Source organism: Argiope bruennichi, chromosome 2 (genome assembly GCF_947563725.1).
Source record: "Argiope bruennichi chromosome 2, qqArgBrue1.1, whole genome shotgun sequence".
NCBI classification, from domain to species: Eukaryota; Metazoa; Arthropoda; class Arachnida; order Araneae; family Araneidae; genus Argiope; species Argiope bruennichi.
Genome location: NC_079152.1, coordinates 59,205,813 through 59,225,023, shown reverse-complemented (window position 1 = coordinate 59,225,023; position 19,211 = coordinate 59,205,813). Strand labels below are relative to the sequence as shown.

The following is a 19,211-nucleotide window of genomic DNA, read 5'->3' as shown; positions in this document are numbered from 1 at the left end:
AACATATACTGAATGAAATCTAAATCAGCAAAAGAAATTGATAGGAGCTTTAAAGAACATATTCCTTTTATCTCTAACCTATATATTTCTTCAAAATTTTAATCGTGTTTACAGTGGTGAAACCAAAAATCATAGAAATTCAATTCAAACAAAAATTTGTAACTGGCTAATTAATAATAATAATAATAAAAAATTTAAAAAAAGGTGATAGTTACTTGGGAATAAACAGTGGCTAGCCGACGGAAAACTTCATCATCAGGACTTTTACTATATCTATCAATATTTTCAGCATTGTCATCAAAAGGATAATTTGCAACAAGTGCCCCACCATGTAAATTGGCAGACAAAACAAAGGGCTCAGATAAAATCCAAGTAATAACAGCTCTTGTTTCAGGTTGAAGAATAGCATTTTCATCTGTTGAATGAAATTGATCTGGAAAGTTTCTATTTAGATCAATACCATTTGCATTTTCTCGGCCTCCAAAACCATCAAAATCTCCTGAAAAATTATTTTATAAATTTAACAGAACATTAGTTTTTCATAAAAGTTTACATTTCATTAATATAGGAATGTCAATTTAAAAGCATTGTCGTAAAAAATACTATAATTATAAAAACATTTTAACATCACTGCATATTTCATAATTTATAACAGCATAATTTATACTACAATATTGTACAGAATAGATAAGTAATTATATCCAACACAGTGCTACATTATTCAGATATTTTTTATTCCACAATTTTTTTTTTTTTTTAGTTTCAAATACAACTAAACAATATATTTAATAATCGAAAAATGAATTAATTGATTTATCATATAAAATTTAACAAAAGAAATTTGTGACAGTACTTTATTTCTGAATTTTTTTAATATTATCTTTGACAAGGTTATGAAAATTAATATTCTTTGGTTTATTTTTAAGCTCCTTATATTATTTTTCAGTCCTATTATTTATTTTTTTATTTGAATACCTATATTTATTAAGAGTTTAAGACCCATTTTATTGATGTATGCATTCAAGTGCTTCTAAACGAATCAATCGATACATGGGATAAGGATGAAAAATTGTTAAATACACATAAACTAACTTCATTACTATTTTTTTTTTCTTTTTAGCTTTGCTTTTTACTTCAAAAACTATAACTTAAGAAGCAATTATATTAGTAAACTAATAAATGAATTTTTCTGAAATGCTATATAAATTCTTATCCATTTTGTTTAGATACTATTTATTTTAGCACTATAACCTAATTTATGCATGAGAGAAAAACTTTTAGTCATATGAACCCTACATTTCTACCAACTTTTTATTATTATTTCATAAAATATCAGCAGTTTATTTTTTAAAACTGAAAAACTTAATTCTTCTGAATATAGCAAAGCCATGCTTTTTCAACCAAAATTGAAAAGAACATAATTCAATTACGATATATTTATTTGTTAGTACAGTGACAGGATTTATCATTTTCTGAAATGAGAAGATATTATTTTCAAATTTGAAGTTCAGAGATCATTTCAATTTAAGAATATGACTGCAGCGGTAATTTAAAAATAAATTATAGCATATCTAAATTCATGCATTAACACTCAAAATTAAGAACAAACTTTTGGCACAACATTACCAGAATTTGATATAATTGTAAACACCCTTTGCTTCGTTTTCTGGCATTATTATGCCTAAAAAAGTTAATCTCAATTGCTTGGCATAAACAATGTTACTAACAATATCTATTTTAACCATATTTTTCAAAACCTTTAATGAATTTTAAATGACTAATTATGAAATATTTTTATGTTATTTATATACATTTATTTATTTTCACAGTTGTATTTCATTTAAGAGACATGTAAAAAAAAAAGACACTTTTTTTCATTTTAATTTCCACACAAGATTCTTCTCTTAATCTTAATTACATTTACTTTAAATTTTTTTTTATCTTATGCACAGCCAAAACTTAATAACAAGCATAAGAAAAAATGCAAGAATTCAAATTCAGATTTCTCAAATTCAATTTAAAAAAATTCAATTAAAAATAAATTCAATTTAAAAAATTAATTTATTGATTTCAAAAGAAAATTTTAAATTTGTCATAACTATATCCTCATAATTAGCAGAAAATTGAAATCTGTTACAAAAACATTTCAATTTAAAATATCATATCAAAGGAAAAAAATCATTTTAATTTAAGATAAATATGATTTTTTTTTTAATTTTGTGACAATTTTTATGAATGACCACAAGATTATAAATTTGTATACTACACAATATCAGAATTTAAATAGAGTCAAGTCAAAACCATTAAAACCTAAATCCTTAGACTTGGCATAATAAGAAAATTACCTTCTCTTGCTTTTTCATAGCCATCTGGGTTCATTGAAGGCATAATATGTATTCTTGTATTATCTAATAAATATTTGATTTGAGAATCAATTTTGTATTGATTGCAAAGATATTGAACTAAATATAAAAGTAGTTCACGACCAACAACTTCATTTCCATGCATGTTTCCAACATATTTGAATTCTGGTTCACCTAAATATAGTAAAAAAATTCAATGAATATCATTATAAAACTATATTTACATAAATGAAGCAATTTTACAACACAATAAATAAAAGGTTTTAACCCAAAATAATAAGAGCCAAACATTATTTCAATATTATTTATGAAGTTGAATAAAAAATTGATGAAATATTTATAAAAAGAGTTTACTGAGAAATACCAAGCATTGAATATTTGGGAATTGCAATTTTAGTAAAAATGAAAAAAAAAGGTATGGTGTCTAAAGTCATGATAGCAAAGTAATTATAGCAAAGTAATCCAAAGTAATTATTTATACTAGATGATAAGTAAAACTGGTACTTGTTTATTTTTTATAGTCCCTAGGTTTTATCACCAAACAACTGAGATATATCTCCAAGATGGCATTATGTATAAGGGAGCGTGGCAATTTAGGGTAATCTGAAAACCACCAATTAAATTCAAGGGTCATAAAATTTAATAGGGAGATTCTTTTTGATATACATCTATACACTGGATGAACTATACTAGTTACTTAAATACTCTCAGATTACAAAGAAGACTTTCAGAATTCATGGATGATACTACATATATTAATGATCTGTAAATATAATAGAATCTAAAAAATTTCTCTAAAAATTTCATATTCCAAATATATTTAAAACTTTTATTTATACATAATTATTGATTAATTTAGGTATTCCACCAGATTAAAAACCCTTAGAGTTAATTTTTAAATTTTTAGCATTGATACTCAATCATAAAATTTACAGATAAAAAAAAATTAGATAATTTTAAAAAAAAATTGTTTATTAATATATAATCAATTTCAAAACATACACCAAGAGAGACAACCAAGAAATTTTATTTTGGAGGCAGAATATAGTGAATATTCAGAAGTATTAAAAATATTTAATGTGGATTTATTTCTAAGTTTGAAAATACTTATCAGTTAAGCAATTAGTGATATTTAAATTTATGAAAGGAAACTGTAAAAATCTGTAAAATCAAATCTTCTGTAAAAATCAAAATTACTATTATACACTTTGGGGCAGCTTTGAAATACTCACCATAAACAAAATTATCCCAAAAATAGAAAAGATGATAGTAGATAGAGAAAAAGATATGAAGCAGGAAGCAATTTTATTATTACTGTTTATGTTTTATTTTTTCTAAAATAAACATACTATTAAATGTAAAGCCTTTTAAAGCAACCATAAATCAAGATATTTCTTTATATTAATCATAATTATCTTATAAGATTAATATGACTGATTAAGAATGATTTTTTATAAATAAGTCATTAAATGGAAAATAATGATCATTGTTAGAAATATGAAATTATTATTATAAATCCTTTTAACAAGCAGTTTTTTAAAGAAATATCATTAAAAAAACACAATTATTATGAAATATAAACCAGGAGTTAATAACAAAAACGCTTAATCTACTTTATAATTAATTATATGGCTGAAATTAATAATCAACCCTTTTCAATAAACTAAGCCTCATGCATACCTGGCTCGTGAATACCAGGATTATCACTCATTTCTATAACATACAGTTCTCTGTTTTCTACTGTCTGACCAATACTATACATTTTTGTAATTTCTGGACACTTTCTAGTAACATTCTTCAAAATAGCAACTAAATCATCATAATGATGGTGCTTGAATTCCAGTTGAGATGAAGATATTTCAATATTTGTGTCATGTTTATTAGGTGTTTCTGGAGTACTTGATGCAGAAAGGGTACTTGAAACATCAGTAAATGAGAATGTGCTAGAACTGGACATATTATTAATTGTTGAAGCTGAATATTCTTTCAAAGATGGAACAACTGTTGTGGAAGTTGATGAAGTAGAATTAGGAGTTACAACAATAACTGGAAGAACACCATTTGCAGGAGTAATTTCTTTTAACTGTTGCAAAGGCTCAGGATGCAATTCAACATTAACTTCTTCAGCAACTCCTTCTTTAACAACAACTAATTTGGTCACAGGTCGATACCTAAAAATAAATATTCATTTTTCTGAACAAAAATTTAATAAATTTTGCCAAATCATATTTTAATTCTCAAACTGTTTATACTAAGCAAATTATATTAATGATCAAATGGTAAAAGTGCTTTTCTTTCCCACAGCTCTTAAAATTCTATGGACTGAAAAAAAAAAGAATCCTCATTAATAATATTTGCCAGTATTATATTTGTTAATTCAAAAGCATACAGGTGATTCTCAAAATAATGGAATGTCAATAAAAGTGACATTTTTGAATGTGCTCCATAAGCATTAAAATATAATAAAAGTCACCAATTTTTTTTATAAATAGCAAAGTATATATATACCCTGGTAGTATGTATTAGCTTTATTGAAGTTCTGCAATTCTTGGATTTTTTTCAAAAGCATAAAATGTTGGAAATCTCAGATTTTCAAAGAGGTCAAATTGTAAGAGTCCATCTTGCTAAAGCAAGTGACCATAACATTCCAATCTTTAGGTGTTTCTAGAGATATTAAGGTTTGACAGTTTTTCAATCCCGGTTTTTAAAAGTAAATTTGTCATATTTGAATATTGGTTTTTAAATTAAGAAAAACAGTTTTCCGGAACACCTGGATATTTCTCTTTAATAATAATAATAATAATAATAAAAATAAAAAAAAATTTAATTTTATTGGTTGGGGCTGATTTATTTAGCAGCTGAAGCTTAGGGTGATGAGATGCCAATTAATCAACAAGTGAATATTATATTTAAATTTCTGTTAAATGAACTAAAAAATTTAAAAACTGAAATAAGTTTGATATTATTATACGTTTTAGAAAAACGAATTCAAGGGAAAAAAAAACAAAAACAAGTAGAATTAGTAACTCTTTTGCTGTATTTGCAAAATCCGCAAATAGTTCAGCAAAGAAATCTTTCTGTATTTTCTTTAGCTTCAAAAACGGAAATTATTAAGTTATCTGGAAACCGATTCTGATGAAGAGCAAACTGAAGATACAATATCAGAATAAAGCTTTTTTTAAAAGAAACCATGGACAAATCAATTCATAAGTTTCTTGAAGAGCCTAATGAAAAACTTACAAATCCAAAGACACTAAAAGTTGAATTTTCATTATTTGAGACAATGAATATTGTGTCCGAAATAAGAACAAGACTTAGTCGCCATGCAGTGGATATTTTATGAATTTTAAAATCCTATTTTCTTAGAAGAAATTAAAATAAGTGGAAATAATATAAATATTATTTGAAATTTTTGTTTGAGTTTTCATTATTTTGTAAAAGTTTATTTGTTAATTTGTTTTTATATTTTGACTTTGATATTGATTTCATTTGTTGTTATTTTATATAAATTAAATAAAATATTTTTCCCTATTCTATTTTTTTTTTTTTTTACAAAAATTTAAAAACTGGCTAAAATTGGTTTTTTGGAAATATTGAATTCAAAAACCAGTTTTTCAAAAAGTCGGTTTTTGTATATAGCTAATAGGTATGGTGTCTAAAGTCATGATAGCATACACACAGCGCGGCAAAGCAAAACAGTGGGCAGAAAGATAATCTCAGTGAAAGAGACCAATGGGTATTGAAGCAGAATGTAATGTCTAAAAAGTGAACAACTGCAGCAAAAGTGACCACAGAGCTCAATATCTATTTGGATTCTCCAGTGTCAGTGATTATAGTTAGAAGGCACCTCCATAAACAGAACATTTATGGCAGAGCAAAAATTCCCAAGCCACTTGTCTCAGATGTTAAGGTAAACGTCGTTTACAGTGATGTCACACTCACAAAACCTGGTCGATTGATAAGTGGAAGAAAGTAATATGGTCTGATGAATCATGTTTCACACTTTTCCCTACAACAAGATGGGTGCATGTTTGAAGGGCAATCTTGAAGACAACAAGCGTATGATCAAGATTGTCTTCTTCCAACTCTCCAGCATGGAGGTGGATTTGTCATGATATGGGCAGCCATGTCATAATTTTCTGCCAAATCAATCATAAACCTGAAAGGAAGGATCACTGGGGAGAAGTATAGATAAACTTTAGCTGACCAGGTCTATCCTAAAATGCAAACTTTGTTTCCTGCAAGAGATGGAATTTTCCACGATGATAATGCATCTATCCATGCAAAGAGATTTTTCCAATCATGGTTTGATGAATAAAAGGATGAAGTTAAACATCTGTCTAGGCCCGCACAGTGACCCGGCCTCAATATAATTGAACGTTATGGTCTATTTTAGAGTGTTCAATACAGAATCGATATCTTCCACTAGCATCTCTTGCAGAATGCTCACAATATCTCCAGGAAGAATGATACAATATTCCTCTAAACACTATTCAACACTTGCGCGAATCGATTCCTAGGGGAATCTAAGCTGTATTACATGCCAAAAGTGATTCTATACCATACTAATAAAGGATTCTTTATAAATCTAAGGTGTTTCCCTTATTTTGATAACCAGCTATAAGTTATTTACATTAGAAGGGTTTTTTTTTACAGTAGTAAAATTATCAAATCAAAATATATGGAATTTGAATCAATAAAATTGAAATGAACAATTTTCATAAACTGAATAATTATGGACTTCATAGTTAAAACAGTTTTTAAAAAACATTTTTTAAATGCTATTTTGTCCATAATTTAAAATATTCTATGCTATTATTCTTATTTTGAAGAAAAACAGTTTCCATATTAAAAAAACATTGAAGTAACTGATTTATATTTATATGATCTCACTAAATGAAATTTGTATTAACAAAACTAATTTTTAAAAAATAAACAGTATTCATATAGTTCTAAGGAATGGTAAATTTCAAAAAATGTGAAAATTATAGATTTATGAAAATACAAACCTACTATATTTCAATAATAAAAATAAAATGACAACAAAAAATATTCATACCCATAAGAAGAAAATACAACAGTATAAATTCCAGGCAGTAACAATCTCCAATAGTGACCGGTTTTTGTGGTTGTAACATTATGATTAATGCCATTAACTTGTATAAAAGTTTGTTCAATGCCTTGTTTAGTTTCAGAATTTACAACTCTGCCTTTGATACCCATGTGAATCTGAAAAAAAGGAGGAAAAGAAAAACACTATAATTAATTTCATTAAATTTATTGTAGGAAAACACTAAATTGTTTAAAGAATTAAAATTTATCTGAAATAAAATTATATCAATAAGCATAGCATTTTGCAACCAAATTAAGTATATTTAATATATTTTTAGAAATTAGCAACAGCCTTTCTATATAGTATATAAAAGTTTCATGTATTTATCATTTTTTTTTAATACAGAAAATCATAATGAATAAAAAAAAAAAGTTTGGATATACTGTATGAAGGAAAATAGCGTAAAGAATAAATTAAAAATTAAGTAACAAAATCCCATAGCAGCTTAAACAGGGACACATTACAATCAATTGCAGATTCCCAAACTGTTTCAAGAAACTATTTATAGAGCAGAATTATTTTGCTAAAATATATTCAAATATCTACTCCAATCTTCAAGTATTGCTCCAACCCGATTCAAATATGTAAAAATACACTTGATTTTTAATAATTAATACCGTTTTTTAAACCTTATTAAATCAAATATTTTACCTAAAATGTGTTTTTAAAAATGTCCAAGTTTATTTTTAAAATATCTGAAAGTTCTAAAAGTAGATAAATTATGTTTTATATGTTCAGAGATTTTAAAATTCTAAAAATTATTCAAAAATATGCAAAAGAACAATCATTTCCAAGTAAGGACAGGATGTTTAAATTTTAAATATATCTTTAAAAACTTAAAATTTGGGTCATCATCAGTGCTCACAAATGATATTTTCCCATTAGAATTTATTTCTGCAACTATAATATTGTGGTGAATAGCATATAAGCCAGTTAAGAGCTCTGCTACCTGAATAATTGTTTTGGTATCATGGTTATGTTACTGGACTGCAAACCACAAAGTCCAGGGTTCTATCCTCACACATTCTCATACCACTAAATTAATATGTTTCAGAACATAATGTTATTGTATAGCTTTGGATTGACTCAATTGATTTTGCTATTCATGTGTGTGTATTAAGTTGAATACCATTGACTGTACAGAAAATCTATACACCTGGAATAAAAAAATCATAAATTCAATGAAATAAAACGTCTTAATTTTTTTTAGTATTTTAAATATTTTCATATATGATTAGAATTTTATATATTATGGCCATGATGAAAACTGAAGGAAAAATTAAAAAAATCCACTTATTATTGTGAATGTTATATTTGTTGTGCAATAATAGTAATTACATGATATTTAAGTACTTTTATAGACCATGTAACACATAAAAAATTACCTGTTCCATAAATGATAAAAGAGCCTCTTTATTGTTTTCCCATTCGATTGACAAGTTTTCAGCCTTTGGGTATTTGCAGCATGACAATTCCAATGTTATTTCAAAGCAGTTACTGAACATGTAATTAAAATCTTGCATTCCTCCTACAAAATAAATAAAGAAAATTAATAGAAAACTTCAGAAATCCTATAGAAATAAATTAGCAATGAAAAACTGTAATGATATAACATTTTTCTTCCTTCAAAGCTAGTAAATTAGAGACATCAGATGAAAAATTCAAAAGCTATTTTACTACATCAAACTCAAATTCAAGTAATGAAAGGAAAATATTTTAAAGATGTATAATAAGTGAAAGCTTGAATTCATAGTAAAGTAAAAGCTATGAGATATAATTTTATGATCAATTAAATGGTTCTGTATAAAAAATGATCCTAATGATTTTAAAAACTGATTCAAATAGAATTTAGTTTAAATGAATACTGAATTTAATTAAATCAATTCAATAAAAAAGTTAATATTGTGTAAGTTTACATTTAAAAAGTTACGTAATTCCATGGCACTTTTTAGCCTTCAGATGAGCAAAAGTACATATTACATAATTTTTTAGTGATTCTCTTATTCATATTTTTCTGTCACCTTGAATAAACATTATGTCAAAAAGTATCTATTTATTGATTCTTCATTGAATAAAATATAACATCTAATTCATGTGTCCTTCAACATTTTATGTCTTTCCATGTATGATCAGAATTTTATATATTTGCAAATATTATGAATTAACCCTCTGAGTGACCAAATTAGCTGGATTCATTTTTAATGCTTAAATCCAAAACAAGTGATCCATACTTGAGAATAGAATTTCTTAAAATGCATAGGTAAAAAAAATACTTCAGATTACAAAAATAATTTTTAAAAAATCTAAAATGATACCTTAAAAATTTTTAAGTTATTGTCAAAAATAATTAGCATGTCTGCAGGGATAGAGAAACATCTTTTTACTATATTGATAAAATTGTTTGCATCTATATATATATGTACTATTTGCATTTTCTGAACTTAAGGGGCCTGAAAAGAAAAATATAATAACTGCCCCCCCCCCCCAAAAAAAGAGCTTTTATTTTTTAAAAAGTTAAAAATGTAAACTTTGCTAAGAATATTTATATTTCTGATTTTTACATAGAGAAATTATTGGTTTAATTGGAAATAAAAATTTCTAAATTAATAAAAAAATGATATCTGTAAATACATTAATAACTAATAAGATGATATCAATCCCTACTATCAGATAACTACGCAATCCTGTTACTAGATAATCAACTAATGCAAATTTCAGTATGAACTAGGTATTGTCAGAAACTATGAGGAAAGATGATATTTATGTAGATGTTCTGACAGAATCTAGCTATTGGATATCTTAGAAGATTATTAGGTATAAATATTGTCTAATCAGAAAGCTTTTTTTTTTTTACCCCTAAAGGGTTGTAAGGGTAGTGAGTTTTCTTAACAAGAGACTAGATAAACAATTACCCCTTCTGCATAGTTTTCAGAGCAAATAAATAATGATTTAATTGAGAGCAGGGGTTATTTATAGGACTGATATATTTCTCATAGTCGCTTGGACTTTTCAGGCATCTGTTAAGAGCTTAAGTAGATAATAATCCTCAAGGCTTTAAAAAATGAACATTTTCAGTTTTTTTGGCTAATAAAAACAAATCAAAGAATTAAAGAACCTCATGTCAATAAGCCAGGTTTATAAAAATATTTTCCAAAAATGATTCATGGGTACTTTATTGATATACACAAAAGGTAATTTGAATTTAACTTCTGGACTAAATAATTTTCAATTCAATCCGTAAAAAATGATAATAAATAAGACAAATAAAACTCATAAACGTCTTGAGAATTCATTTTTTTTTTATACTGCAGATGCAGCCATACAAGATAGCAGTGATTCCTTTATCTGTAAAGTTTTTTAAATACTCATTTGAATGGAAGAGAAAAAACTTTTATATGTCACACTTTAAAATTGGGTCATACTAGGGTTTTGTGAATCGTATTAATAAAAATATGGAATTTCACTGCTTGGCAATAAGTGCAATATATGGTTAATTATTTATTTTATACTTTTGTATTTATTTAAAATGATATGTGTTATATAATACATGCTCTTTATTACATTTTTGAATTTTTATTTTTTTATTTTAGAACTTCACTCAACTTGTAGAGAGATATTACATAAATCTAAAAACATTTTAAATCAAAGGAAAGTATATATATATATATATATATATATATATATATATATGAAAGAATTAGAAGATGGCAATGGTGAAAATTCAGTCAATCTAAACTCTTCCAAGTATATAACATATGAAGGAAATAATCAAGTGTGATGTCTTCCCTAAGATTATTAAAGATCTAGAAATAGAATTATAGCATGTCGATCCCAACCTAGCTAAAGATAACAAACAACAACACCAAAGCTTCCCCAACATTTATTATAGAATTAAGACTATTTTAAAACTCTATAGAAGTTAGTTATACTACTTAAAGAAAGAAGTTTTAGTATGTTACCAGCAACAATATTAGTTGTTTTGAGAAGAAGCACATTACAAAATGCATAAAGACTTAAAGCATAATTCATAATAACAATGAAGAATCCAGAATCTATGCTCAAGAATAGCAATGTAGGTACGGAACTAAAGATAGAACTAATGACAGAAGAATGGAGGATAAAAATAAATTTAGTACAATCACTGAGAGAATTTTGAAATCAACTGACTCTTGCAAATATGATCTTGCCTTTTATCATATTAGTAAGATGTTACTAGAGTATTTATTTAGGCAAAATTTTGGCTTAACCACATATTATTACACTAACATGATATTTTTGGTGATTAACCACTGGAACTTGATTAACACACAAGTACCAGTAGGATACTTTAATAAAGCAATTATGAAATTTCCTATCAATCATCTAGCTCTAATTTTCATTTGATTTAATAGAGGTTTGAGTTTAAATATTTTTCTGATTGTATTTTTTCAATCTTATTTAGTTTTCTATTTAATTTATCAAATTGTCTTCTAATAGCTACTCCAGAACAGCATATACACATAGATGCAAACATTTGGCCTTAACAAAATTGTTCCGTAAAAGATATATCAAAATAAGAAATAAGAACAGTGTAAATTAGTAATTCTGTTTACTAGAAAAAGCGATATTAAAAAAAAGTATCTTAACTTAATTATGCATTATAATCAGTATTTTAGAAAGTGAACTGTAAAAATAATTCAAATGAAAGATAATTACTTATTTTTTTTAAAAAAACCTACTGATCTCTAAATAGTGAAACAAATAAAGTACTAGAATTAAAAATTAAAAGAAACTGCAAAAACATTTATCATATACAAAAAATAACAAAATACTCATTTCAAAATATTCCAAAATGTGACAAATGCTTATAATTAAATAAATAATAAACAAGATCAATTTTTCTGATTAAGCTGTGAGAGATCACGAGAATTCGTACTTAATTCAATGAACATAAAAATTCTAAACAAATTAAGAGAATGTTTTGAGAAACTCTTAAGGAATTTTAGATTTTTTAATTTTTTATTTTTCTTAAATTTTCATAAATTTATTAGCACGGGGCTTCTTAGTTTTCAAATGCTTGTTATTTTTCTTTAACAAAAATATTTACGACCTACTTAACAGGCTACATTTATTAATTTTTCCAGCATTTTTGGAAATTATACAAAATATTCACTCAGCACTCAAATATTTAAGAAGTATTTTTCTATAAACCCCAAAACATACAAATTATGCCAGGCAAAGTTTTGTTTCTTTGTTTAAACAAATCCCAAGAAATTTTATACAACTGTTCACTATATTTGAACTGATATGTTTTAAGTGAAAAAAGATTAACAGTTATAAGAATCCTGCAAAATAGTATAGTACTCTTCCTATCCAATTATAACAATCTTATTTTAACACATCTATCAACATTTGCATCATTTCCTAATGGAAAATGACAAATTGTGTTGGTAAATTAGTGTTTTTATGCATTTCTCAAACAAATATGAAAGTGTTTAGAATATATTACTTATAATGTATAAAAAATATGTATAAAAAATGTATAAAATGAATGTATAAAAAATGAAAAATTCAAAAAATTATTTTTAAAAAAACCCAAAAATTGTTACAATTTGCTTATATAACGAGAGACAGTTTGGAAAGAAGTCAAATCCCTTCAGCAATATTTTACGATTTGGAGATTATTCAAAGATATATTACAAGTTACTTACATACTAAACTTTATATAGAACATGAGACTAACAAATTTAATTTTGCATGTTTATATACATTTAAAAATAAATAATAAAATTCTTATTTATTTGTATTTTTTATAAATTTAGATGTCCAATTCTGAGCAGAGAAAAATGACAAATCTGTTAATTAAACCTGGGGGGAGAAAACGCATAAAAAACAATGAAAGAACTCAGTAAAAATTGCATTTTTCTTTTTCAGATTTAATTCATAGTAAATTAAAACATGATCAAACTTAATTTCTTTGATGCTTTAGAAGCAGGATAATTTTATTTAGAATGAAATTTTCAAAGTTATTTATATAGGTTAGGTAAATAAAGCAAAAGACTCGGAACTTCAATAAAGTCCAGCACTGGTAATAATTTTTAATATTAGAATTAAAATATCTTTTTACATCATTTGTTAAATTATGTATACATACACAATGTGAAACTATGCTATGATTAGGAGGGATAAACAGATACAAGCCCAGAAAACTTATATCAAATTGATGTGTAATGAAGTTCCGAAATAAAAAAACTCGTAGAAACTTTACAAATTTCAGTGTTATGATCAATAAAATGTACAATCATCACAAATTAGTCATGTTAGGAATGATCAAGACTATTTCAATAATGAAAATACACAGATAATCAATTAAAGGTATCTTGATTAATCATTTTGATTTCATGTCATTACATTTTAACAGCCTTAGGAATCAAACAGAATAAAAATGTCAATAAACAATTAAATTAAAATTTATCATTCCTTATTATAGACATAGTACCATAAGGAGCTGAGTGGAACAGCTATCAACTGGATGTCAATGAAACACTTACCAGGAACATCATACCATTCGGCACCATTTGTTATACCATCTTTAAAGTCATCATCTTGACAAACATTTCCTTTGTGCATGGTTGCATGAGAATTTGCATACACATGTGAAAGATGTTGAAACATTCTGTCATCTGGAGAAGGGCTCTTCTGTCCAAAAACTGTATGAAATTTTGAATCGTCAAACGGATAACTTGCAACCACAGCTCCTCCGTGCAAATTAGCAGATAAGACAAATGGGTTAGAAACAATCCATGTCATGAGACTTAAGGTCTCTGGCTGACGGCCTGCAGTCATATTATTCATATTCGTTATATTAAATTGGTCAGGAAAATCACGATTCAGATCAACACCATTACCATTCTCTCTTCCTGAAGGCTGTCTTGTACCATAGCAATCGCCTTCTGTAGCGGCTTCAAATCCATCAGGATTGGCAGAAGGCATAATATGAATATCAACAGAATCTACTAATTTGGTGACTCTCGCATCTTTTCCGTAATTGTGAAGCAAATAATGCGCCAAATGCAAAAGCAGTTCCCGACCAACTGCTTCATTCCCATGTATATTTGCAACATATTTAAACATCGGTTTTACGTTAGTCACATTTGATGTAATGTGAATAACGAAGAGATCTCGCCTTTCAACACTTTGTCCAATAGAATATACATTTGCTAAAGAACTAAAATCTTGCGCTAGTTTATGAAGGGTTTCTTTTAATTCATTATAATGATGATAATGTGTTGAACTCCAGACAGCTGGAATTTCAGTAGACACTTGTGGTTGTGCATCACAACAATTAGCAGCAAATATTAAGAAATACAAAAAACATTGTAAATAAATTTGCCCGAAACACCTGTTGCACTTCATAGCCGCCATCACACCTCAGAAATAATAACAAAAACAAAGTCGTGTCAAATGTCAAAGTTCCGGTTTTCCGATTATGCTGAATACCAAGTGTAACAATCAATCTAAAGCTACTTTTTGATAAATTATTACTGAAATTAAAAATGTAATAAAGTCATAAAAATTATCATAAACGAAGATAAAAGAAGTTTTATAAATTTAAATCAATTATACTGATTATTTTTGCAACTCAACTCAAAACCGTATTTAAGATTTAAGTAAACGAAACGAATGAAAGGTACGTGTTCTCTGTGTGATTTTTGAATTTTAGTTGTTAATTAATGAATATTATTCGCCGATCAATTTCTAATCTTTTCTCTTTACTAATTATAGAAAAATTGGAAACTTGGATTAATCTTTGACTAAAAGTTACTTTATTTTCAAACCAGACTGAAACCTATCAAGTTAAGTGGCATTAAATCTGGAACACATCTTAAGCTTATTTATCGTATCGATTTTATAAATGGATAGTAAGGAATTAGATAAACGCGTAACAAGAAATTTACTGAAACGCTTGCATCCCACATGGTGTGATATAAGATACGATGAAATACGAAATAAGCCTTATTTAGTTGGAAAGAAAAAAGAGACGGATGAAATTAAGACTCTGTGCACCTTCAGAGCAAATAAGAATATGAACTTTCAAGGACTCAAAAATCATATTCAAGATTGTGGACGTTCAAGTATTACTTTAGTTATTCATAGCGATGATTCAACCAGTGTATTTTATAAATGTCAGATCGGCTTAAAATCACCTCTTCAAGAACAAACAGTTGAAACACCGAAAGAGAATGAGGAGCAATAATTTTTATTTTTCAAATAAAAGAACACTTTTGCAATCTTATGCAAATTATTATATCTTTTAGTTATCATTATATTGAACGTTTATGTTTGCATCTTGTGGAGTTTCCCCCCCCTTTCTCTGATCATATTCAAAGCATGTGTATTAAAAAAAGTATTGCAGTAGTGAATAAATTAAACGTTATATAAGTGGTAATGACCTAACTGAATCTAAGAGCCTTGATTATAAATTCAGTTTTATCATCAGTCATAAAAACACCATCAATTAGTAAAAGAAAGTAAATTATTTTAATGTGAATTATTTGGGTTAATCCAATAATTTTTTTGTTAGTGTTTTGGTAATTGCATAAATAATTCTTATGATAAACTTATTTTATAAATTGATAAGGTATAATTCTAAAAAATATTAATTAATTTACAAATATGTATATATTTAATTCTTAGTTTGTAACCAGTAAAATATGTTTAAAAGAAATCCAAACCAAATTAATTAAACATAAAAAAGTGCATTGTGCATGACACATAATCAGAAGAAATAGAATATATTCATAATAGAATTGAAATTTTTTAAATTGCCCATTTGCAAAATTATATTTTTTTAAGTAACAATGGGTGAATGATTCTTAGCTCTGAGAATGAATAATATAGAAAAAGTAAATACTTGTAATAGCAATTTTCAACCTAATCCTTTATAACATAAACATATTTCTCTGTTAAATTTCTGTTTTTAATAATATAAAATGTGTCTAAATTTTACTTTCATAGAACCCATGTACTATATTTCTGCTATGAATTTCTTTATGAATGCTTTCATATGATGGCCATGCATACTTTTAATGGTTTTAGTCATAAAGTAAATTTTATTTTAAGTATCATAATATTTATATATCAAGTATTTTTTTTTTTTTTTTTATAATTTCAGTATTCAAGTAACGTTTGTTTATACAAATTCTTACAAAAAATATATTTTGGAAAATTAATATCGTATGAAAAATTGATTGTTTTTTGGGAGTTCTTCCATAGCATTTATATGGTATTAAGAATGCATGTTTTATTTGAAAATAATGTAGTTCTTTGAAAAAATCAACGTGTGAAGTGAAGAATAATTATATTAACATTTTTAGAAGATATTTTTGGATGATGGTGATTTGAGAATGTTCTGCTTGAAGTGGATGAATGATGTCAAATTATAAGAAGAGCATTCTAAGTCAGTGGCCGGGCTTTTTATAAATTTGAAACAAAGAATATCTTTGAGAAGGAATTCCAGATTCAATATTTTTAAAAATATCTGAAACTTTTCAGTTTAACTGATCAAGCTGAGGCAGTGAAAATAAATTATTCTTTTGAAAAGTGCAGATAAAAAGGATTTAACAGACAGACTCAATAAAATTGCTTGCTGCTTGATAAAGCTGCATCTAATGAATAGTTTACTTATCTATATATTATACACAGCTGGAATTACCTAATTTTGCAACTGAAATTGGCTTTTATTAATGTTACCAATGAAAGGAATAATAATTTTGGCACAGTAATTTTCTTTAAGATATTAATTATTGGTAATAATCCTTGTCTAAATTTGAATTGAATATCTCCTGATATCATTAATTAAAAATTTTCCTTTATTATAGTTTTTCAAACAAAATCATCATAGTACATTGTAAAAATATTCAAACAGCATATTGAAAAATTTTGAGTTTATTTATTAAAATTTTCTTTCTGAAATTTTGAAATGTTTATGAAGTAAAAAGAAATCATGGTCAAACATGATTTTAAATAATGATTAAATAAAAGAAATTGCTTATTAAATTTAACCGAGTGCAAACTAACTTCATATTGAGGAAAAATCTGGTTACACTGGAAAAGTATAATGGCATCCAGTATGGATAAATAACCTCAATATGTACATGTGAAATTTTGTTTCTTCAATTAGCTATTACAACTATGAAATTTTTTTTTATTAATGTCGGCATTATTATAAATTGTAATGCACATTAAAATCAGAAACTGAATTATATACCATAATAAATCCCCTTTTAAACCATATATATTTTCATTTTTAATAATTTGCAATGGTGTATATTAATATTATACCATTTATAATATAATAACAAGACTTATGGCTCTAAGATGATAAACTATTTGGCAACTATCTGCCTTGAACATTTGTTATAATATTCAGTGATATAATATTGAAAGTTATAACATCACATGAAGTTAAAACAGGAACATGTAGAAACAAGAAAAATTTGTTATGGACAACATTTCCTGTTACAGATAGTGAAATCTGAAAATGTAATTAATTGCAAGGACTGACGATAAAACAATAAGTGCTAAGCAGTGATAATAAGTCCTAAAAGTGATAATTTTAATCAGTAGTTGCCTTTGGTCTAAATTTAATAATTTTAGTTAAATTGTTTAGATATAGCTTTATGTCCATGATTCCATCAAATTGTCAGACATTAAAGCTGCATTATTCAGGGGTGTTTGTGGGACCCCAAAAAATCCCCGGAAACTTTTACGGACTTACTACCGACATTTCGGAGTTTCGAGAAGGGGGGGGGGAGAAATGAAAAATTACGATTATGAAGTATTGAATGACCTAATTATAAAAGTTCAATGAATTACTTTTTTTGCAAAATTAAGACCTTTGAACCCAGGTCACGTGATCGCACTTCTGGTCGAACGAAGTCTCTCCCTTTTTTTTCAGCCGCGCCTACTTGCCGAAAAGAATCCAGAAGAGAATATCCGAGAACCGGGGGAATGAGTCATAACTCGCAATAAGGAAAGAACAAAAAAGAAGTTTTTTCCCCCTTTTCACACATTATCACTGCCTTTGGAGAAAGAAAGGAAAAGTTTTCACCCCACACACTGACCTTGCGTTTTCTGCTTTCAAAGCAAACAAAATTACCCAGATCAAAATAAATAATTCATTATTATTCCTACTTCCTTTTGAACGACGATCCCCGGAATTTCCGGGTATCCAAGTTCAAAATCCCCGGAATTCCGGGGTTTCCCCGGAGCACAAACACCCCTGATTATTTTAACAATCTTAGATATATTCTGATTATTGTGAACTGATATTTCTAATAGAAACCAATGGCATCGTAGCACTATTAGACACATGAATGTGCCGTGCATCTATCTTTTAAAGTATGTAATATTGTAACCACTTCTTTATTCATTTTGTAAATTACACAGATATTAAATAGAGTCCTTCCTATTTAACTCCCAACAATGGAAGAAAATTGCACTATTAAATATATGATGAAACAATGAAAAAAGTTTGAATTTCAGGACAACAATGTAATCTGTTGGAAGTTAGTGTAAATATATATATATATATTTAAAAATTGCCAAAATTCAGGAAAAATGTGCACAATTATTTAATTGATATGATTAAGAAGGCATTTTTTTTAAATTTTGAAAAGGTATAAAATTAATTTTTTTACAAAAGTAGTTTTATTATTACAAAAAAAAAAAAAAAAAAAAAATGCTGAAATTTA

General features: G+C 26.6%; 1 protein-coding gene across 1 annotated transcript in view; it reads right to left on the bottom strand.

The window, feature by feature from the left end:
- The window catches only part of LOC129955523 (carboxypeptidase D-like), a 57,910-nt gene extending 43,011 nt beyond the window's left edge, over positions 1-14,899 (bottom strand). Inside the window, exons 1-6 of the mRNA XM_056068230.1 lie at positions 14,007-14,899; positions 8,862-9,004; positions 7,423-7,592; positions 4,044-4,534; positions 2,346-2,537; positions 216-499 (exon numbers count right to left, since the gene is read on the bottom strand). Of these exons, the coding sequence (XP_055924205.1) occupies positions 216-499; positions 2,346-2,537; positions 4,044-4,534; positions 7,423-7,592; positions 8,862-9,004; positions 14,007-14,880 (2,154 nt within the window). The 5' untranslated portion in view covers positions 14,881-14,899. The remainder of the gene's footprint in view (positions 1-215; positions 500-2,345; positions 2,538-4,043; positions 4,535-7,422; positions 7,593-8,861; positions 9,005-14,006) is intronic.
- Between the last annotated feature and the right edge of the window lie 4,312 nt (positions 14,900-19,211).